The sequence below is a fragment of the Salmo salar genome, chromosome 17 (genome assembly GCF_965601325.2).
Source record: "Salmo salar chromosome 17, fSalSal1, whole genome shotgun sequence".
Lineage (NCBI taxonomy): Eukaryota > Metazoa > Chordata > Actinopteri > Salmoniformes > Salmonidae > Salmo > Salmo salar.
Window position 1 is genome coordinate 29,361,589 of NC_138307.1, and position 24,859 is coordinate 29,386,447.

General features: G+C 42.6%; 1 protein-coding gene across 1 annotated transcript; it reads left to right on the forward strand.

The window, feature by feature from the left end:
- Nucleotides 1-220: 220 nt before the first annotated feature.
- Nucleotides 221-22,737, forward strand: LOC106575882 (uncharacterized). Its single transcript, XM_045698519.2, has 4 exons — nucleotides 221-537; nucleotides 1,189-1,417; nucleotides 12,985-13,233; nucleotides 20,790-22,737. Exons 1-4 carry the CDS (start codon nucleotides 511-513, stop codon nucleotides 21,971-21,973), a joined length of 1,689 nt encoding a protein of 562 aa, XP_045554475.2. The 5' UTR covers nucleotides 221-510; the 3' UTR covers nucleotides 21,974-22,737.
- The last annotated feature ends 2,122 nt before the right edge of the window (nucleotides 22,738-24,859 follow it).

Consider the following 24,859-nt stretch of genomic DNA (forward strand, 5'->3'; position numbering starts at 1 on the left):
GCAATACGCAGTGTCTAGTCTGCCCAATATTTACACAGAGAAGATGTCTCCAAATATGTTTATGTAAACCAAGATAGACCACATGTTGTTTCCAATGGGAACAAATTAGTCATAGCAGAGCCAAGCACGCGCTAGTGATATCCTATTGGCGTGTTTAGGAAACCTCTACTCGGTGAAGCGCTTGTGTGCAATAACTCAATTTGCCTTTGGATTCCTAAGCAAACTTTGTCCACTCTGTTCATAACCGATTTTAGTTTGAGGAACAGAAAACTGTATTGAGATAAAATGTTTAATTGATGAGAAAATTTGCCGAATATCGGCCAAAATCCACCTCGTTCCATCTTCTCCCACTGTCTAGCCAGTGGGTTTTCCTCTCACTGCCATATTTATACATCCAATTAAATATCTGTCGCATTGTTCTGTCTGTGATGTCGCATTTGCTCTGTTGCAGTGGTGGAACAGGAAGTTCCGGCAAGGCGCTTGAGCTGGGTGGTGAAGACGATATATTTTATGTCCGTTTCACATTTATTAATACAGGTATGTAATAGTACGTTTAAACTTTGTTATATAGAAATAACATGTCATAACGTGCTGGGTAACACATCCTTTAAGGTATTATCACGTTTGGTAAAGGTTTTACGTGTTATTTCTGTGTCAAGCCGAGTGAGCGTAACTATTTTATGTCACATAGTTAGAGACTTTGGGTTTGGCAGAGTGAATGAACATCATTTAGTAAAGCTAATTTCATTTAAAAAATCTAATTATTTGCGATTATTGAGTTCGTTAATGGTTTTGTGTAAAATTCACGAGATGGTAAAATGGCGGTCCCCTTCTATCTACGTCAACTGCATTCAGTGCAGGCAGCGAGGGTCCACTTTTCTTTTCTTTATTTTTTTTTTACATGTGTAACAATATTCAGACATTCAGGTGTTTCCATCTTTATCTATGATTGTTACTATGTTGTGAAAATGGGAAATACAATTTTTTTTTTTTGTGAGGTGAAATAATACATTGAAGACATGGTTATTCAGGAACATAGTAAATAGTGCTGCGTAAACTGCATGCATGATCAGAAGGATAGCTAAATATTTACCAGGAAAGATTCTTAAGCAAACAACCCAAGCATTAATTGGGAGTCAGGTGAACTACTGTTCTGTGAAAATTATTAAAACATTTTTTTTTACTTAGGTCAAGTCTGAGGTGGCATCAATAGTGAGGACAAACCCAGCCTGCCTCTCTCCTTCCACACTGAGTAGAAACCTTCAGTCACTGGGTCCTGATTGTGACAGTGGAGCCCAGTTTGCACTGCAGGACCCAGAGATGGCATCAGTGAAGCTGGAAGACTGCAGTCAAACACTGGAGCTGAATGTCAACATTAAAGATGAAGAGGAGAAGATTGGGAAATCTGTTTATCATGGTAAGAGCAGATTCTATCTTCAGGTTGATTCTATAATTCTGACCCACACATCCCTGAAGATCTCCAGACTGTTGTTCGTTTCAACTTCATACTGTGCGTTGAAAGTTGCTATAGAAGTGTTTCAATGAGAATGTAGATGTTATTTCATGCTAATGAGATCTGCATGGTTTGACACCAGTATTGTCAGCATGTGTTTTATTCACTGGGCTATCTGGAATTATCAGAGTGTAGACTGAAGATGTGAAGTAGACAAACTGCCAGTGTTCTGAAGTTCTATGAAATTACTCCGTGTAGTTGCCAGGGTTGCTGTCAATTCCATTTGAATTCCAGTCAATTCAGGAAATACACTCATTCAAATTTCAATTCTCTACAATGCTTTTCGATCAGGAGAAGTTGGGGTAACACTTTACTGTAGGTGTCCTTAGTCATGTATTTATAAAGCCTTTTATAACCCCTATATAACAACAGTAATGAGTAACGGCATAAAATCTTATGAAACTAGTTTATAATGGGTGTTTATAGATGACTGTTTATCCTGTTGTCATATGCGCTAATGTCTGTTAATAACAACTGCTATTACACAGTCTGCATGACAACTTATGTCCTATTCTATTACATGCTACATAAGTGTCTTTATACCAGATGTTATAATGGGGTGTTTTATCATTTACCAATCTCTTTGTCACATTATAAAATGGGTTGTTTGGATCCCGGATGCTGATTGGTTGATAGCAAGGAGTTATCACCACAATCCATGCATAATGCCTGTTAACAGTTTCATTAGATTTATCACTGTAACGCCCTGGCCATAGAGAGGGGTTTTTTGTTCTTTATTTTGGTTAGGCCAGGGTGTTACATTGGGTGGGCGTTCTATGTTCCTTTTTCTATGTTTTGGTATTTCTTTGTTTTGGGCCATGTGTGTGGCTCCCAATCAGGCACAGTTGAAGCTCGTTGCTGCTGATTGGGAGTCACACATAAGGAGCATGTTTTTCCTTTGGGTTTTGTGGGTAATTGTTTCTGTTTGAGTATTTTCCTAACAGGACTGTTTGCTGTCGTTTTTGTTCATTTTGTAGTGTTCTCTTGTTTATTTGAATTAAAATTCTAATGATGAACACATCCTCTGCTGCACCTTGGTTCCCTCTTCCAGACAGCCATTACAATCACATCTGCTGTCCCACTGCCCGACCAGTCAATTTATAAACCTAATCTGCCCTGGAAAAAAGCGTCGCTGGACAATATTTCCCCATGCTACTAGCCTATCTGACCTGTGCAACATGTTGTATCTCCACTGTGCCATGCATATGAACGTGACAAGACTGACAGCTTCTCTGATCCAGGCCAGTTCATTTATCAGGATCATTCTAATGATATATCCAAAGAATTGGTAATAGAAACAAAGGTAGTAGCTAAAACAAATGATAATGCACATAGTTTGCTGTCATTTCAGCTGCTTGATGGGATTGTGTGTTAGCTTTAGTTTACTAGCTAGCAAGCAAAGGAGAATATTAGCCTAGCTATCCCATAACTACACTACATGACCAAAAGTATGTGGACACCTGTTCGGCGAACCTCTCATTCCAAAATCATAGGCAATAATATGGAGTTGGTCTCCCCCTTTGCTGCTATCACAGCCTCCACTGTATTGGGAAGGCGTGGTAGAAATTATATAGGAAGAGCGAGACTGTAGATTCTTCTAACAGCTTTATTATAACATTTGCAAAAATGAAGCAATCAACCATCACCAAGAATAGTTCAGAGTTGAAAGCTTAACAAACATAGTCGGGTCTCTGCTTTTTATGGAGAAGTACATCCTTTCTGTATATGTGGCAGTGAGCAGAGAGTGTGTAAAAGGTCATTAGTTGTCTGTGCAGATTGAAGATAGCACGAGGTTGATAGCCCGAGGGCTCAACCGTCTAACTGCATTCCCAACAGCAAACACTATTATGTGCTCATTTCTGAAGTTTCCTTACATGTGACTTCCTGTAGATAGTAAACCCACGGGATGTCACATGCTGCGGTCGCACCCAAACGGACCGTAGCTATACGCCCAGTCTTATGGCTGAGTCCCACAAAGACAAGTTTGTATCAGGTTAGAAATAACACTATCATATAACAAGAGACTATTCTTTAAGCAGTAAAACACGGGATAGAATGACTAATTATGTAATTTTCCACAACAGAGGCTTTCCACTAGATGTTGGAACATTGCTGAGGGGACTTGCTTCCATTCAGCCATGAGCATTAGGGAGGTTGGGCACTGATGTTGGGCGATTAGGCCTTGCTTGCAGTCTGTGTTCCAATCCATCCCTAAGGTGTTCGATGGGGTTGAGGTCAGGGCTCTGCAGGCCAGTCAAGTTCTTCCACATCGATCTCGACAAACCATTTCTTTATGGACCCCTGCACGGGGGCATTGTCATACTGAAACAGGAAAGGGCCTTCCCCAAACTGTTGCCAAAAAGTTGGAAGCACAGAATCGTCTAGAATGTCATTGTATGCTGTAGTGTTAAGATTTCCCTTCACTGGAGCTACGAGGCTTAGGCTGAACCATGAAAAACAGCCCCATACCATTATTCCTCCTCCACCAAGCTTTACAGTTGGCACTACGCATTGGGGCATTTAGCATTCTTCTGGCTCCCATTCTAAAATGGACACAGGAAAATCTCAAACCAATATAAATACAATTTTAAAACCTGTTCCAAAAAGACCTAAAGGACATCCAATCAGAGTGAGGGAAGCAGCACAAAAGCAAGGAAGAGAGAGTTGGAGGCACAGAGCGAGACGTTTGTGAGCGTAGGGGTTGGTAATGTTATCTAGTTGCACCGTGATTGGCTCAGTGTTCTGTCGCTCATGGGACACTACGTCACCGCAACATCTACAGGGAGAGCTGGAACATTTTAAGTCCCTTGGGTGCTGCCATAGTTACATTAGAAGTGCCCATCCAAGAAGGCTCATGGTCATTGGCCACAGATAAATTGGTGTCAAATCATGTTGTATGTAAAGTAGCATAGATTGGACTGATCATGTCAACATCATAATTTCAAAATCTTAGCTAGCAGTCATCATCATGAATCAAGTCAACAATCTACTGGCAAATCCTCTTCTATCCTTGTCATATGAAGAGAAATTATAGATAAAATGTCTCGGTGCTCATTGGACATAAACATTACATAACAAGCCGGAAATTTCAAATTCAACAAGGAGTGGTTTGGAAGCAAGTGTGTACAGGGACAATACTGTAAGAACGGCCCATGTTCGGAATTATGTCGCTGTCCATTTAAAAAATGCTGCACAAATAGGCGGTGTATAGGCTACATCTGTCTCAGCTCACTCATGTCTTAATGGAAATGACGGCTTGCCTCGTACCGCTTATCGTCATTTATGTCATAGTTTGTACATCAGTATTGTTATATTACTTATAAAGGTCTCTCATTAGTATCTTATTCATCATTTTAGGCAGTGTTAGAATGATGCATTTCATTGTTTTTCTTACTTTGTGCGTTTATAATTATCTCTGGTGCTTTTCTCTACGAGGAGGGTGGTAAGTTATAGACCCAATAACATTATATTATAGTATCCCCTCCTCGTAACCATGGTTGCCAGTGACAGTCTCTTGTTCAACAGACAGTTCAGTAATAGACTCATGTTATTCCAGTTCATATTGCGCGGGTTGTTTATAAGTGAATAAAGATTTAGTTTAAGTATAACTCTGACTTGTGTGATAAGTTTCTCTCCTCATTTGATAAATAAATGAACCACTACATATGCTCAATAAACATTCATAATGTGGTTTAACTGTGTGACAAGCATCCATTTATTTGTTCACATTTATTCATCCTTTATAGAGCATGAAAAACGGTTATAGATGATTTGTGACCTATTTATGTAGTGCAATGAAGCCTATATGAATGCTTTACGAAGCCTTCATAAGATGCACTTGAAATGAAGCGGGACCATAATATGTACTTTCTACTCCCATACATTTTCCCTGACAAAATGGTGCCATCTGGTTTGCTTAATATAAGGAATTTGATGTATAACATTAACTTTTACTTAATAACGTTCCCCACCACTGTACTTGAAGGTGCAATATGCTCTGCCATTTCCTGGTTGCTAAAATTCTAATAGTTTTCCTAATCTCAGTTTGTGACAAAACAAGCAGTCATTGTGTAGAGAATCATTGTACCATCTAAAGCGTTGTGAAATATATTTTGAAGCTGGTGTACAACCCGAAAGTAAAAGACTCAAAAACGAAACTTAAGAACTCGAAGCATAGAAGTCAAATCAAATTGTATTGGTCACATACACATGGTTAGTGGATGTTATTGCGAGTGTAGTGAAATGCTTGCGCTTCTAGTTTCGACAGTGCAGTAATATCTAACAATTCCACCACAACTACCTAATACACACACATCTAAGTAAAAGGGATGGAATAAGAATATAGGCATACAAATATATGGTTGAGCAATGACCGAGCGGCATAGGCGAGATGCAATAGATGGTATAAAATACAGGATATACATATGGGATGAGTAATGCAAGATATGTAAACATTACTAAAGTGACTAGTGATCCATTTATTAAAGTGGCCAATGATTTCAAGTCTGTAAGTAGTGATTGCTGTTTAACAGTGATGGCCTTGAGATATAAGCTGTTTTTCAGTCTCTCTGTCCCAGCTTTGATGCACCTGTACTGACCTCATCATCTGGATGGTAGCGGGTTGAACAGGCAGTGGCTTAGGTGGTTGTTGTCCTTGATGATCTTTTTGGACTTCCTGTGACATCGGGTGCTGTAGGTGTGCAGGAGGGCAGGTAGTTTGCTCCCGGTGATGCATTGTGCAGACCGCACCACCCTCTGGCGAGCCCTGCGGTTGCAGGTGGCGCAGTTGCCGTACCAGGCGGTGATACAACCTGACACGATGCTCTCGATTGTGCATCTGTAAAAGTTTGTGAGGGTTTTAGGTGACAAGCCACATTTCTTCAGCCTCCTGAGGTTGTAGAGGCGCTGTTGTGCCTTCTTCACCACACTGTCTGTGTGGAGGGACCATTTCAGTTTGTCCATGATGTGTACGCCGAGGAACTTACAACTTTCCACCTTCTCCACTGCTGTCCCGTTGATGTGTATAGGGGGGTGCTCCTTCTGCTGTTTCCTGAAGTCCACAATCATCTCCTTTGTTTTGTTGACATTGAGTGAGAGGTTGTTTTCCTGACACCACACTCCGAGTGCCCTCACCTCCTCCCTATAGGCTGTGTCTCGTCATTGTTGGTGATTAAGCCTACTATTGTTGTGTCGTCTGCAAACTTGATGATTGATTTGGAGGCGTGCATGGCCTCGCAGTCATGGGTGAACAGGGAGTAAAGGAGGGGGCTGAGCACGCATCCATGTCCCCAGTGTTGAGAATCAGCGAAGTGTAGAAGTTGTTTCCTACCTTCACCACATGGGGGTGGCCCTTCAGGAAGTCCAGGACCCAATTGCACAAGGCGAGGTTGAGACCCAGGGCTCAAGCTTAATGATGAGCTTGGAGGGTACTATGGTGTTGAATGCTGAGCTGTAGTCAATGAACAGCATTCTTACATAGGTATTCCTCTTGTCCAGATGGGATAGGGCAGTGTGCAGTGTGATGGCGATTGCATCATCTGTGGACCTGTTGGGGCGGTATGCAAATTGAGTGGGTCTAGGGTGACAGGTAAGATGGAGGTGATATGATCCTTGACTAGTCTCTCAAAGCACTTCATGATGACAGAAGTGAGTGCTATGGGGCGATAGTCATTTTGTTCAGTTACCTTTGCCTTCTTGGGAACAGGAACAATGGTGGCCATCTTGAAGCATGTGGGGACAGCAGACTGGGATAGGGAGAGATTGAATATGTCTGTAAACACACCAGCCAGCTGGTCTGCGCATGCTCTGAGGACGCTGCTAGGGATGTCGTCTGGGCCAGCAGCATTGCGAGGGTTAACGCGTTTAAACGTCTTACTCATGTCGGCCACGGAGAAGAAGAGCCTGCAGTCCTTGGTAGCGGCCGCGTCCGTGGCACTGTATTATACTCAAAGCGGACAAAGAAGATGTTTAGTTTGTCTGGAAGCGTGACGTCGGCACTTCCTTGTAAACTCACTCACCGAATCAGCGTATAAATTAATATTAATCTCTGAGGCTACCTGCAACATGTCCCAGTCTGCGTGATCAAACCAATTTTGAAGTGTGGATTCCGATTGTTCGGACCAGCAATGAATCCTGTTTGAGCGCACATAGAACAGATCTACCGCTTCTTAGACTTGCTTTCAATGAGAAGATCTATAAGATTTTGGTTAAGATTTTGTATGAAAGATACTTATAATTCACAGCAGACAGTACTGTGTCAACAGTTTTCATTGTGTAGAGACCAGTGTCTGGCCCTACTGGCGCCATCTCTCCCTGGTACCGTATAGAACAGAAACATTAACTCATGCTCTGGAATGCTCTTTAGGTTTTATCACCCAAAAGACATCGTAAATCTCCTGTCAGTGTTATCTCCCAGAGGTCTACTTTCAGTTTCGAGAGAGCGAGACTATAAGCCCAGTAGTATGTCTTTCAAAGTAATGCTGCTGACAGTCACCAGTGAAAGGTAGCTTTGGATCCAGGATACAGTTCCTCTGTAACCTACAATGGATCCAGTATACAGTTCCTGTGTAACCTACAATGGATCCAGTATACTGTTCCTCTGTAACCTACAATGGATCCAGTATACAGTTCCTCTGTAACCTACAATGGATCCAGTATACAGTTCCTCTGTAACCTACAATGGATCCAGTATACAGTTCCTCTATAACCTACAATGGATCCAGTATACTGTTCCTCTGTAACCTACAATGGATCCAGTATACAGTTCCTCTATAACCTACAATGGATCCGGTATACAGTGAGTTGTAGAGGAAGACATGGTGAGCCAACCAGATACATGACACCAGACAGACCTGTTAAATAAGTGACTAACCTAGAAAGATCCAGGTACAGTCACTGATACCCAGGGGGCCGAGCGGTACCTCCATGGCACACTTTGTTCCTTTTGGAGAGGTTCCTGTCATCATAATGCTTCATCCAATACTAACACAATTTCCTGTGTTCTCACCCAAGCTCTAAGCCAATCACATTCACTTCCCTCACCACACGTGCATTGACCGGGAACGTTACAGTTAAACACTAATCTAATTTGCCGATGGCTCAGAAATGGCCCTCTGCTATAAACTCTTTTCTAAACTCATGATGTTGGTAACATAACCTGTGTATTGTTGATTTGATGTCCCATCAATAGGAAGGCAAGGTAATGACATAACCATATTGTTACCTACTGTTCACTGCAGGTAGATTGTATGTTGTAATATTCAATGAAATAAAAAATGTAGAATGTATTGGTGAATTATATTAACTTGTTATGGATGGTGGCAGTATTGAGTCGCTTGGATGACTGACGTGCCCAGAGTAAATTGCCTGCTACTCAATCCCAGAAACGAATATATGCATATTATTAGTAGATGTGGATAGAAAACACTCTGAAGTTTCTAAAACTGTTTGAATGATGTCTGTGAGTATAACATAACTCATATGGCTGGCAAAAACCTGAGAAAAAATCCAACCAGGAAGTGACTTGTAGTTTTTCTATCTAATCCCTGTTTAAACTACAGTGTCTGTGGGGACATTTTGCACTTCCTAAGGCTTCCATTGGCTGTCAACAGCCTTTAGAAACTTGTTTCATCCGTCTACTGTTACTGGGCAGAGAATAGGAGCTCAGTCAATCAGTGGACTGCCTGGGAGCAGTGAGTTGTTTACTGCGCAGGCACGCTTGGCGTGCCGCTCCTTCTTTTTCTTCTGTAATGAATACGCTATTGTCCGGTTGGAATATTATCAACGTTTTATGTTAAAAAGACCCTAAGGATTGATTGTAAACATCGTTTGATATGTTTCTACGAACGGTAATGGAACTATTTGACTTTTTGTCTGTAGTTTTACGCTCACGCGTTATGCCTTTGGATAGTGATCTGAACGCGCGAACAAAACGGAGGTATTTGGACATAAATATGGAGTATTTCTAACAAAAAGAACATTTCTTGTGGGAGTCCTGGGAGTGAATTCCGACGAAGATCAGCAAAGGTAAGGGAAGATTTATAATACTAATTCTGAGTTTAGTTGACTCCAGAACTTGGCGGGTAACTGTATAGCTTGCTTTGATGGCTGAGCTCTTTACTCAGAATATAGAAAAATGTGCTTTCGCCGTAAAGCTATTTTAAAATCTGACACAGTGGTTGTATTAAGGAGTAGTATATCTATAATTCTTTCAATAACTGTTGTAAAGTTTATCAACGTTTATGATGAGTATTTTTGTAAATTGATGTGCTCATTCACCGGAAGTTTCGGTGGGAATACATTTTCTGAACATCACGCACCAATGTAAAATGGGGTTTTTGGATATAAATATGAACTTTATCGAGCAAAACATACATGTATTGGGTAACATGAAGTCCTATGAGTGCCATCTGATGAAGATCATCAAAGGTTAGTGATTCATTTTAGCTGTATTTCTGGTTTTTGTGACGCCTCTCCTTGCTTGGAAAATGGCTGTGTGGTTTTTCTTGTTTAGGTGCTGTCCTAACATAATCTAATGTTATGCTTTCACCGTAAAGCCCTTTTGAAATCGGACAATGAGGTTGGATTAACGAGAAGTGTATCTTTAAAATGGGATATAATAGTTGTATGTTTGAGAAATTTGAACTATGAGATTTTTGTTGTTTTGAATTTCCTGCCCTGCTATTTCACTGGCTGTTGAGTAGTGTGTCCCTCAGGTGGGACGCTAGCGTCCCACATATAGCGTCCCACCCTAGTCAACAGCCAGTGGAATCGTGTGGCGCGAAATACAAATACCTCAAAAATGCTATAACTTAAATTTCTCAAACATATGACTATTTTACACCATTTTAAAGACAAGACTCTCGTTAATCTAACCACATTGTCCGATTTCAAAAAGGCTTTACAGCGAAAGCAAAACATTAGATTATGTCAGGAGAGTACCCTGCCAAAAATAATCACACAGCCATTTTCAAAGCAAGCATATATGTCACAAAAACCAAAACCACAGCTAAATGCAGCACTAACCTTTGATGATCTTCATCAGATGACACTCCTAGGACATTATGTTATACAATACATGCATGTTTTGTTCAATCAAGTTCATATTTATATCAAAAACCAGCTTTTTACATTAGCATGTGATGTTCAGAACTAGCATACCCACCGCAAACTTCCGGTGAATTTACTAAATTACTCACGATTAATGTTCACAAAATACATAACAATTATTTTAAGAATTATAGATACAGAACTCCTTTATGCAATCAGGGTGTCGGATTTTAAAATAGCTTTTCGGCGAAAGCACATTTTGCAATATTCTGAGTACATAGCCCGGCCATCACGGCTAGCTATTTTGACACCCACCAAGTTTGGCCCTCACCAAACTTAGAATTACTATTAGAAAAATTGGATTACCTTTGCTGTTCTTCGTCAGAATGCACTCCCAGGACTTCTACTTCAACAACAAATGTTGTTTTGGTTCCAAATAATACATTGTTATATCCAAATACCTCCGTTTTGTTCGTGCGTTCAGGTCACTATCCGAAGGGTGCGCATTTCGTGACAAAGAATTTCAAAATATTCCATTACCGTACTTCGAAGCATGTCAAACGCTGTTTAAAATCCATTTTTATGCTATTTTTCTCGTAAAATAGCGATAATATTCCAACCGGGCGACGTTGTGTTCATTCAAAGGCTGAAAGAAAAAAATGGAGAATTCTCATGAACGCGCATCTCCAGTGTCACTGTTCCCAGGCTGACCACTCACAAATTCTCCTGCTGTTCTTCGCCCAGAGACAGCAGACACCCCATTACACTTTCTGGCGCCTTCTGAGAGCCAATGGAAGCCTTAGAAAATGTCATTTTACAGCAGAGATGCTGTATTTTCGATAGAGATGCAACTGAAGGACAACAAATTGTCAGACAGGGCACTTCCTGTATGGAATCTTCTCAGGTTCTGGCCTGCCATATGAGTTCTGTTATACTCACAGACACCATTCAAACAGTTTTAGAAACTTTAGAGTGTTTTCTATCCAAATCTACTAATTATATGCATATTCTCGTTTCTGGGAAAGCGTAGTAACCAGTTTAAATCGGGTACGTTTTTTATCCGGCCGTGCAAATACTGCCCCCTAGCCCCAACAGGTTAACCTTGCTCAGAACATGAAAACATATGAAAGCTGGTGGTTCAATATTCTCAGTTCTTTAATATTCCCCGTTAAGAAGTTTTAGGTTGTAGTTATAGGAATTATGACGCGTCGACTATTTCTCTCTATACCATTTGTATTTCATATACCTTTGACTATTGGATGTTCTAATAGGCACTTTAGTATTGCCAGCTTAATCTCAGGACTTGATAGGCTTGAAGTCATAAACAGCGTGTGAATCAAGCATTGCTGAGCTGCTGGCAAACGCAGTAAAGTTTGAATGAATGCTTACGAGCGTGTTGCCGCCTACCCCCGCTCAGTCAGATTGCTCTATCAAATATCAAATCATAGACTTAATTATAATATAATAAACACAGAAATTAGAGCCTTTGGTCATTAATATGGTCAAATCCGGAAACTATCATTTCGAAAACAAAACGTTTATTCTTTCAGTGAAATACAGAACCGTTCCGTATTTTATCAAACGGGTGGCAACCCTAAGTATAAATATTTCTGTTACATTGCACAACCTTCAATGTTATGTCATAATTATGTATAATTCTGGCTAATTAGTTCGCAACGAGCCAGGCGGCCCAAACTGTTGCATATACCCTGACTCTGCGTGCAATGAACCCAAGAGAAGCGACACAATTTCCATTGTTAATATTGCCTGCTAACATGAATTTATTTTAACTAAATATTCAGGTTTAAAAACATTGACTTCTGTGTATTGATTTTAAGAAAGGCATTGATGTTTATGGTTAGGTACATTCGTGCAACGATTGTGCTTTTTTTGCGAATGCGCTTTTGTTAAATCATCCCCCTTTTGGCGAAGTAGGCTGTGATTCGATAAGTTAACAGGCATCACATTGATTATATGCAACGCAGGACAAGCTAGCTAACCTGGTAATATCATCAACCATGTGTAGTTAACTAGATTGATTGTTTTTTATAAGATAAGTTTAATGCTAGCGAGCAACTTACCTTTGACCCTTGCTGCACTCGTGTAACAGGTGGTCTGCCTGCCACGCAGTTTCCTCATGGAATGCAATGTAATCGGCGCCCAAAAATGCCGATTACGATTGTTATGAAAACTTGAAATCGGCCCTAATTAATCGGCCATGCCGATTTAATCGTTCGGCCTCTAATTTAAAGTGTGCACTTGTCTAATGTGAATGAATGTTTTGTTATCAATGTTTAGCTACCTGATCTATTGTAATGAGATACTTGAACAAGAAAAAATATAATAGCTTTTTTGAGAAAAAAAGAAAGTGACAAAACTGTCAAGTCAATAACTTTTGTGTCCGTTTCTCTTTATTACTTCAGGCCGACTCAGGTCAAGTCTGAGGCCGGTAACATCAACAGTGAGGACAATCCCAGCCTGCCTCTCTCCTTCCACACTGAGTCCCAACCTACAGTCACTGGGTCCTGATTGTGACAGTGGAGCCCAGTTTGCACTGCAGGATCCAGAGATTGCATCAGTGAAGCTCGAAGACTGCAGTCAAACACTGGAGCTGAATGTCAACATTAAAGATGAAGAAGAGGAGGAGGAGATTGGGAAATCTCTTTCTCATGGTAAGAGCAGGTTCTATCTAACTAAGTTTGTTGTTCGTTCCAACTTCCCACTGTGTATGAAAAGTTGCAGTATAACTGTTTCATGGTGAACTTTTTAAAGAATTATAGATACAGAACTCCTCTATGCACTCGATATGTCCGATTTTAAAATAGCTTTTCGGTGAAAGCACATTTTGCAATATTCTCAGTAGATAGCCCGGCATCACAGGGCAGTCACTGGGTCCTGATTGTGACAGTGGAGCCCAGTTTGCACTGCAGGATCCAGAGATTGCATCAGTGAAGCTGGAAGACTGCAGTCAAACACTGGAGCTGAATGTCAACATTAAAGATGAAGAAGAGGAGGAGGAGATTGGGAAATCTCTTTCTCATATTCCATTACCGTACTTCGAAGCATGTCAACCGCTGTTTAAAATCAATTTTTATGCCATTTTTCTCGTAAAAAAGCGATAATATTCCGACCTGGGAATCGTTTTTTATTACAAAGAGAGTGAAAGTAAAAGCATGCTATCCCCTCATGCACGAGCCTCAGTCTAATGGCCCTCTGATAGAGCACTTGCCAAACGCGCTAATGTGTTTCAGCCTGGGGATGGAATTACATCGTTCAGCTTTTTCCCGCCTTCTGAGAGCCCATGGGAGCCGTAGGAAGTGTCACGTCATGCCAGAGATCCCCTGTATTTGTTAGAGATGATCAAGGAGGGCAAGAAATGGTCAGACAGGCCACTTCCTGTAAGGAATCTTCTCAGGTTTTGGCCTGCCAAATGAGTTCTGTTATACTCACAGACACCATTCAAACAGTTTTAGAAACTTTAGGGTGTTTTCTATCCAAAGCCAATTATATGCATATTCTAGTTACTGGGCAGGAGTAGTAACCAGATTAAATCGGGTACGTTTTTTGTCCGGCCGTGCAAATACTGCCCCCTAGCCCCAGCAGGTTAACTCTATTCCGTTTGATTTTATATCCCCCAAAAACCTCCAAGTCCTTGCCGATGACAAGCATACCCATAACATGATGCAGTTACCACCATGTGAAGAGTGGTACTCCGTGATGTGTTGTGTTGGATTGGCCTCTTCTCCGGGAACTGAGTTGGGAAGGACGCCTGTATCTTTGGAGTGACTGGCTGTATTGATACACCATCGAAAGTGAAATGAATACCTTCACCATGCTCAAAGGGATATTCAATGTCTTTTATTAAAACATTTACCCATCTACCAATAAGTACCCTTCTTTGTGAGGCATTAGAAAACCTCCCTGGTCTTTGTGGTTGAATCTATGTTTGAAATATACTGGTTGACTGATGAACCTTACAGATAATTGCATGTGTGGGTTACAGAGCTGAGGAAGTGTGGTGGAATATTCTATTCAATTGAGAGACTTGGTCATTTCTTCAAACAATTATCTTATTTAATATTGATTAATTATTGCAGTAATGAAACCAGTCAGCCAAACAGTCTTGACTGTTGATCTGAGCAGCCTAACTGATAATGATAAATCCGAGACCTTATATAGGACATAAAAACGCTAAGTCAGGCTGGTTCCAACTCCCATAAGCCACCTTGGTGATTTACACAGGATGGTGTTTTACCCCCAACCCAGCTTAGTTTCCCAGATGCCAGGAAGATGAGACAATGAGGCATTGTTCTAAACTCTTCCAGGCTATCTCTATCTTGGGTCATACACACCACATATTGTCTATGGAATGGCAGCTTTAGGTAATTATCACCAAGTCATTGTCAGCCCAAGCTATCTAGCAAAAACCCATTTCCTTGACCCTACGCCCAGACTAACTGCAGGAAGCTAGACTGGAAACCATCTCTTTAACAGTTGCCAGCCCAAGCTTCAAAAAGACTCCTCTCAGTTAAGGGAGAGAGAGAGTCCTAAGAACCTTACTCAGACCATTCCATTCTCACCACATCTCTCTCTGACATCATCACTCTGCGCCATTAGGATTTATTTCATAAAACAACCATTTGGTGCTTAAATGTAACATAATCTTGTAATCCTGCTACCACAGTAGTCATTCAAAATTCATTTTAAACACTATTATTGCAAACAGAGTGAGTCCATGCTACTTATGTGACTTGTTATGCAACATTTTATTGTTGCCGTAACAAAGGGGTTTAATACTTATTAACTCAAGATTGCCGCTTTTCATTTTAAATTAATTTGTAAACATTTAAAAAAACTTAATTCCACTGACATTATGGGGTATTCCACTGACGTTGTGGGGTATTACACTGACGTTATGGGGTATTCCGCTGACGTTGTGGGGTATTCCACTGACGTTGTGGGGTATTCCGCTGACGTTATGAGGTATTCCACTGACATTGTGGGGTATTCCACTGACGTTATGGGGTATTCCACTGACGTTATGGGGTATTCCATTGACGTTATGGGGTATTACACTGGCGTTATGGGGTATTACACTGGCGTTATGGGGTATTACACTGACGTTATGAGATATTCCACTGACGTTGTGGGGTATTACACTGGCGTTGTGGGGTATCCCACTGACGTTATGGGGTATTACACTGACGTTATGAGGTATTCCACTGACGTTGTGTGGTATTACACTGACGTTATGAGGTATTACACTGGCGTTGTGGGGTATTCCACTGACGTTATGAGGTATTCCACTGACGTTATGGGGTATTCCACTGACAATATGGGGTATTCCACTGGCGTTGTGGGGTATTCCACTGACGTTATGGAGTATTACACTGACGTTATGAGGTATTCCACTGACGTTGTGGGGTATTCCACTGACGTTATGAGGTATTACACTGGCGTTGTGGGGTATTACACTGACGTTATGAGGTATTACACTGACGTTATGAGGTATTACACTGACGTTATGAGGTATTACACTGACGTTATGAGGTATTCCACTGACGTTGTGGGGTATTACACTGACGTTATGAGGTATTACACTGACGTTATGAGGTATTACACTGACGTTATGGTGTATTCCACTGACGTTGTGGGGTATTACACTGACGTTATGAGGTATTACACTGACGTTATGAGGTATTACACTGACGTTATGAGGTATTACACTGACGTTATGGGGTATTCCACTGACGTTGTGGGGTATTCCACTGACGTTGTGGGGTATTCCGCTGACGTTATGAGGTATTCCACTGACGTTATGGGGTATTACACTGACGTTATGGGGTATTCCACTGACGTTATGGGGTATTACACTGACGTTATGGGGTATTACACTGGCGTTGTGGGGTATTACACTGACGTTATGAGGTATTACACTGACGTTATGAGGTATTACACTGACGTTATGAGGTATTACACTGACGTTATGAGGTATTCCACTGACGTTGTGGGGTATTACACTGACGTTATGAGGTATTACACTGACGTTATGAGGTATTACACTGACGTTATGGTGTATTCCACTGACGTTGTGGGGTATTACACTGACGTTATGAGGTATTACACTGACGTTATGAGGTATTCCACTGACGTTATGGGGTATTACACTGACGTTATGGGGTATTCCACTGACGTTGTGGGGTATTACACTGACGTTGTGGGGTATTCCGCTGACGTTGTGGGGTATTCCACTGACGTTATGAGGTATTACACTGGCGTTGTGGGGTATTCCACTGACGTTGTGGGGTATTCCACTGACGTTGTGGGGTATTCCACTGACGTTGTGGGGTATTCCACTGACGTTATGGGGTATTCCACTGACGTTGTGGGGTATTCCACTGACGTTGTGGGGTATTCCACTGACGTTATGGGGTATTACACTGACGTTATGAGGTATTACACTGACGTTATGAGGTATTACACTGACGTTATGAGGTATTACACTGACGTTATGGGGTATTCCACTGACGTTGTGGGGTATTCCACTGACATTATGGGGTATTCCACTGACGTTATGGGGTATTCCACTGACATTATGAGATATTACACTGACGTTGTGGGGTATTCCACTGACGTTGTGGGGTATTCCACTGACGTTATGGGGTATTACACTGACGTTGTGGGGTATTCCACTGACGTTGTGGGGTATTCCACTGACGTTGTGGGGTATTCCACTGACGTTATGAGGTATTACACTGACGTTATGAGGTATTACACTGACGTTATGAGGTATTACACTGACGTTATGAGGTATTACACTGACGTTATGGGGTATTCCACTGACGTTGTGGGGTATTCCACTGACATTATGGGGTATTCCACTGACGTTGTGGGGTATTCCACTGACATTATGAGATATTACACTGACATTATGAGATATTACACTGACGTTGTGGGGTATTCCACTGACGTTGTGGGGTATTCCACTGACGTTGTGGGGTATTTCACTGACGTTATGAGGTATTACACTGACGTTATGAGGTATTACACTGACGTTATGAGGTATTACACTGACGTTATGAGGTATTACACTGACGTTGTGGGGTATTACACTGGCGTTGTGGGGTATTACACTGACGTTATGAGGTATTCCACTGACGTTATGGGGTATTACACTGACGTTATGGGGTATTCCACTGACGTTATGGGGTATTACACTGACGTTGTGGGGTATTACACTGACGTTGTGGGGTATTCCGCTGACGTTGTGGGGTATTCCACTGACGTTATGAGGTATTACACTGGCGTTGTGGGGTATTCCACTGACGTTGTGGGGTATTCCACTGACGTTGTGGGGTATTCCACTGACGTTGTGGGGTATTCCACTGACGTTATGGGGTATTCCACTGACGTTGTGGGGTATTCCACTGACGTTGTGGGGTATTCCACTGACGTTGTGGGGTATTCCACTGACGTTATGGGGTATTCCACTGGCGTTGTGGGGTATTCCACTGACGTTATGGGGTATTACACTGACGTTGTGGGGTATTCCACTGACGTTGTGGGGTATTCCACTGACGTTGTGGGGTATTCCACTGACGTTATGAGGTATTACACTGACGTTATGAGGTATTACACTGACGTTATGAGGTATTACACTGACGTTATGAGGTATTACACTGACGTTATGGGGTATTCCACTGACGTTGTGGGGTATTCCACTGACATTATGGGGTATTCCACTGACGTTATGGGGTATTCCACTGACATTATGAGATATTACACTGACGTTGTGGGGTATTCCACTGACGTTGTGGGGTATTCCACTGACGTTGTGGGGTATTTCACTGACGTTATGAGGTATTACACTGACGTTATGAGGTATTACACTGACGTTATGAGGTATTACACTGACGTTATGAGGTATTACACTGGCGTTGTGGGGTATTACACTGACGTTGTGGGGTATTACACTGGCGTTGTGGGGTATTACACTGATGTTATGGGGTATTCCACTGACGTTATGGGGAATTCCACTGACGTTGTGGGGTATTACACTGGCGTTGTGGGGTATTACACTGGCGTTGTGGGGTATTACACTGATGTTATGGGGTATTCCACTGACGTTATGGGGAATTCCACTGACGTTGTGGGGTATTTCACTGACGTTGTGGGGTATTCCACTGACGTTGTGTGGTCAGTGGAATACCATATATAACACTTTCTGGCCAACTGGTGGTTTAGTTCCATCTGTCCTCCAGGTGATCTGTCCTCCAACTGGTGGTTTAGTTCCATCTGTCCTCCAGGTGATCTGTCCTCCAACTGGTGGTTTAGTTCCATCTGTCCTCCAGGTGATCTGTCCTCCAACTGGTGGTTTAGTTCCATCTGTCCTCCAGGTGATCTGTCCTCCAACTGGTGGTTTAGTTCCATCTGTCCTCCAGGTGATCTGTCCTCCAACTGGTGGTTTAGTTCCATCTGTCCTCCAGGTGATCTGTCCTCCAACTGGTGGTTTAGTTCCATCTGTCCTCCAGGTGATCTGTCCTCCAACTGGTGGTTTAGTTCCATCTGTCCTCCAGGTGATCTGTCCTCCAACTGGTGGTTTAGTACCATCTGTCCTCCAGGTTATCTGTCCTCCAACTGGTGGTTTAGTTCCATCTGTCCTCCAGGTGATCTGTCCTCCAACTGGTGGTTTAGTACCATCTGTCCTCCAGGTTATCTGTCCTCCAACTGGTGGTTTAGTTCCATCTGTCCTCCAGGTGATCTGTCCTCCAACTGGTGGTTTAGTTCCATCTGTCCTCCAGGTGATCTGTCCTCCAACTGGTGGTTTAGTTCCATCTGTCCTCCAGGTGATCTGTCCTCCAACTGGTGGTTTAGTACCATCTGTCCTCCAGGTGATCTGTCCTCCAACTGGTGGTTTAGTTCCATCTGTCCTCCAGGTGATCTGTCCTCCAACTGGTGGTTTAGTTCCATCTGTCCTCCAGGTGATCTGTCCTCCAACTGGTGGTTTAGTTCCATCTGTCCTCCAGGTGATCTGTCCTTCAACTGGTGGTTTAGTTCCATCTGTCCTCCAGGTGATCTGTCCTCCAACTGGTGGTTTAGTTCCATCTGTCCTCCAGGTGATCTGTCGTCCAACTGGTGGTTTAGTTCCATCTGTCCTCCAGGTGATCTGTCCTTCAACTGGTGGTTTAGTTCCATCTGTCCTCCAGGTGATCTGTCCTCCAACTGGTGGTTTAGTTCCATCTGTCCTCCAGGTGATCTGTCCTCCAACTGGTGGTTTAGTTCCATCTGTCCTCCAGGTGATCTGTCCTCCAACTGGTGGTTTAGTTCCATCTGTCCTCCAGGTGATCTGTCCTCCAACTGGTGGTTTAGTTCCATCTGTCCTCCAGGTGATCTGTCCTTCAACTGGTGGTTTAGTTCCATCTGACCTCCAGGTTATCTGTCGTCCAACTGGTGGTTTAGTTCCATCTGTCCTCCAGGTGATCTGTCCTCCAACTGGTGGTTTAGTTCCATCTGTCCTCCAGGTGATCTGTCCTCCAACTGGTGGTTTAGTTCCGTCTGTCCTCCAGGTGATCTGTCCTCCAACTGGTGGTTTAGTTCCATCTGTCCTCCAGGTGATCTGTCCTCCAACTGGTGGTTTAGTTCCATCTGTCCTCCAGGTGATCTGTCCTCCAACTGGTGGTTTAGTTCCATCTGTCCTCCAGGTGATCTGTCCTCTAACTGGTGGTTTAGTACCATCTGTCCTCCAGGTGATCTGTCCTCCAACTGGTGGTTTAGTTCCATCTGTCCTCCAGGTGATCTGTCCTCCAACTGGTGGTTTAGTTCCATCTGTCCTCCAGGTGATCTGTCCTCCAACTGGTGGTTTAGTCCCATCTGTCCTCCAGGTGATCTGTCCTCCAACTGGTGGTTTAGTTCCATCTGTCCTCCAGGTGATCTGTCCTCCAACTGTTGGTTTAGAATCTAAAGATGTGGTATTCATATTCAGATGCTACATAGTAGTAGTAGAATTCATGTTGATACAACAATGTCCAATATCTAGTCATGTATCATGGATGTGTGTGGTATTGTGTGTAGGCCAATGACATGAATCCTCAAATGTAATCATTTTCAAATTCAGGTTGAAACAACAAAATGTAGAAAAAATCAAGGGATGTGAATACTTTCTGAAGGCACTGTATATGAAGTCATATGTATATCTCACTGACTGGTTCTTCTGATGTTGTTCACACAGGAGACCATGTTGAGACATTCTCTACATCCAGAGAGCAACAGCAGGAAGATCACAGAGCTAAGAGGTCTCACCACTGCCCACATTGTGAAGAGATTTTCCCATTTCTATCAAAGCTAAAAATACATCTAAAAATACACACAGGAGAGAATCGGTATTCCTGTACTGACTGTGGGAAGAGATTCACAACATCACAATCTCTGACAGTTCATCAGAGAGTGCACACTGGAGAGAAGCCCTACTCCTGCTCTGAGTGTGGGAAGAGGTTCTCTCAACAGATCCACTTACAAATACACCAACATGTACATACAGGAGTGAAGCCTTACTCCTGCTCTGAGTGTGGGAAGAGGTTCTCTCAACAGTTCCACTTACAAATACACCAACATGTACATACAGGAGTGAAGCCTTACTCCTGCTCTGACTGTGGGAAGACTTTCTCCCGATTGGATTCCTTAAAAACACATGAACGTATACATACTGGAAATAATCCATATTCCTGTACTGACTGTGGGAAGACTTTCTCCCGATTGGATACCTTTAAAATACATGAACGTATACATACAGGAGAGAATCCATATTCTTGTACTGACTGCGGGAAGAGCTTCACAACGTCAGGGACTCTGACAATTCATCAGAGAGTACACACTGGAGAGAAGCCTTTTTCCTGCTCTGGCTGTGAGAAGAGGTTCTCTCAACATATCCACTTACAAAAACACAAACGCCTACATACAGGAGAGAAGCCTTACTGCTGCTCTGACTGTGGGAAGAGTTTCTCTCAACAGAACCACTTCAAATCTCACCAGCGAATACATACAGGAGAGAAGCCTTACTCCTGCTCTGAATGTGGGAAGAGTTTCATCAGATTGGAAATATTAAAATGCCACCAGCGAATACATACAGGAGAGAAGCCTTACTGCTGCTCTGACTGTGGGAAGAGTTTCTCACAACTGGGCAACTTAAAAACACACCAACTTATACATAAAGGAGAGAAGCCTTACTCCTGTTCTGACTGTGGGAAGTGCTTCACAACATCAACTGATGTAAAAGTTCATAAAAGAGCACACACGGGAGAGAAGCCTTACTACTGCTCTGACTGTGGGAAGAGTTTTGCCAGATTGTATACCTTAAAAACACATCAATGTATACATAAAGGAGAGAAGCCTCATCAGTTCTCTCAGACCAATTAAGATTAAAGTCATTACATCACTTAATTCTCAAGAAAGCGTAGCACACTATTGTAATCCTATTGTTTCTCATTGTGAGAGAACTGTGCAGAGGAAAGGGAGCGTTATAGAATGTTAGCCTCCTTTTTACTTTACTGATCAGTGTGCACCTGGTCAGTTTTGGTGTGTTTTGTTAGCTCCTACTTTAAATATTTTGAGAGGACTTTGGATTTGCCTTTAGGGTTGAATATCCTCTGTGAGGCTGGTTGACTGGGTGGTACTGCTTCCCTCTGCAGTTTTCTGTGGGAATGAGTTAGTAGACACAACATGTATCAGATAGAGATGATGTGATGATCAGTTTTCTGTGGGAATGAGTTAGTACACAACATGTATCAGATAAAGATGATGTGATGATCAGTTTTCTGTGGGAATGAGTTAGTAGACACAACATGTATCAGATAGAGATGATGTGATGATCAGTTCTCTGTGGGAATGAGTTAGTAGACACAACATGTATCAGATAGAGATGGTGTGATGATCAGTTTTCTGTGGGAATGAGTTAGTAGACACAACATGTATCAGATAGAGATGATGTGATGATCAGTTTTCTGTGGGAATGAGTTAGTAGACACAACATGTATCAGATAGAGATGATGTGATGATCAGTTTTCTGTGGGAATGAGTTAGTAGACACAACATGTATCAGATAGAGATGATGTGATGATCAGTTTTCTGTGGGAATGAGTTGGACTCAAGGAAAGAAATAATAAATATCCAAAAAACCCTAAGCTAGTCTTACTTGCTTCAATAACCGCTTGCTAACTAACTAATAAAATACAGTGGGTGGTCCGCCCAGTTCTAACTAGGGCTCTTAGACATTGTTATCCTACGGGTAGTGTATGCCCATGGGTGACTTGTCTTGGTATCCCCTTTTCCCACCAACAAACAAACAATCATACACCACAACAATACATACTCACATAATAACGGACAAATGTGGCATGTAGGTGCAAAAACAAAAGAGAGAGAACTCCAGAGACAACTGATTGGGTTTCTTTTAAACCAAGGGAAAGGGGATGTGATTGGGTAAGAGAAAAGGAGAATAAGAGCACCTCCTCCCAGCTGCCCACAGCTCTGAGGCTAGGAAACACTGTTACCACCGATAAATCCACTATAATTGCATTTAAATCCACTATAATAAGCATTTCTCTACGGCTGGACATGCTTTCCACCTGGCTACCCCTACCCCCGTCAACTGCCCGGCACCCTCCACAGCAACACACCAAAGCCCCCACTATTTCTCCTTCACCCAAATCCAGATAGCTGATGTTCTGAAAGAGCTGCAAAATCTGGACCCATACAAATCAGCCGGGCTAGACAATCTGGACCCTCTCTTTCTAAAATTATCTGCCGAAATTGTTGCAACCCCTATTACTGGCCTGTTCAACCTCTCGTATCGTCTGAGATTCCCAAAGATTGGAAAGCTGCCGCGCTCATCCCCCTCTTCAAAGGGGGAGACACTCTTGACCCAAACTGCTACAGACCTATATCTATCCTACCCTGTCTTTCTAAGGTCTTCGAAAGCCAAGTTAACAAACAGATTACCGACCATTTCGAATCCCACCGTACCTTCTCCGCTATGCAATCTGGTTTCAGAGCTGGTCATGGGTGCACCGCAGCCACGCTCAAGGTCCTAAACGATATCATAACCGTCATCGATAAGACACATTACTGTGCAGCTGTATTCATCGACCTGGCCAAGGCTTTCGACTCTGTCAATCACCACATTCTTATTGGCAGACTCAACAGCCTTGGTTTCTCAAATGATTGCCTCGCCTGGTTCACCAACTACTTCGCTGACAGAGTTCAGTGTGTGAAATCGGAGGGCCTGTTGTCCGGACCTCTGGCAGTCTCTATGGGTGTGCCACAGGGTTCAATTCTCGGGCCGACTCTCTTCTCTGTAAACATCAATGATGTTGCTCTTGCTGCTGGTGATTCTCTGATCCACCTCTACGCAGACGACACCATTCTGTATACTTCTGGCCCCTCTTTGGACACTGGGTTAACTAACTTCCAGACGAGCTTCAATGCCATACAACTCTCCTTCCGTGGCCTCCAACTGCTCTTAAACGCAGGTAAAACTAAATGCATGCTATTCAATCGATCACTGCCCGCACCTGCTCGCCCGTCCAGCATCACTACTCTGGACGGCTCTGACTTAGAATACATGGACAACTACAAATACCTGGGTGTCTGGTTAGACTGTAAACTCTCCTTCCAGACTCACATTAAGCATCTCCAATCCAAAATGAAATCTAGAATCAGCTTCCTATATCACAACAAAGCATCCTTCACTCATGCTGCCAAACACACCCTCGTAAAACTGACCATCCTACCGATCCTCGACTTCGGTGATGTCATGTATAAAATAGTCTCCAACACTCTACTCAACAAACTGGATGCAGTCTATCACAATGCCATCCGTTTTGTCACCAAAGCCCCATACACTACCCACCATTGCGACCTGTATGCTCTCGTTGCTTGGCCCTCGCTTCATACTCATCGCCAAACCCACTGGCTACAGGTTATCTACAAGTCTCTGCTAGGTAAAGCCCCGCCTTATCTCAGCTCACTGGTCACCATAGCAGCACCCATTCGTAGCATGCGCTCCAGCAGGTATATCTCACTGGTCACCCCCAAAGCCAATTCCTCCTTTGGCCGCCTTTCCTTCCAGTTCTCTGCTGCCAATGACTGGAACGAACTGCAAAAATCTCTGAAGCTGGAGACTCATATCTCCCTCACTAGCTTTAAGCACCAGCTGTCAGAGCAGCTCACAGATCACTGCACATAGCCCATCTGTAAACAGCCCTTCTATCTACCTACCTCATCCCCATAGTGTATTTATTTATT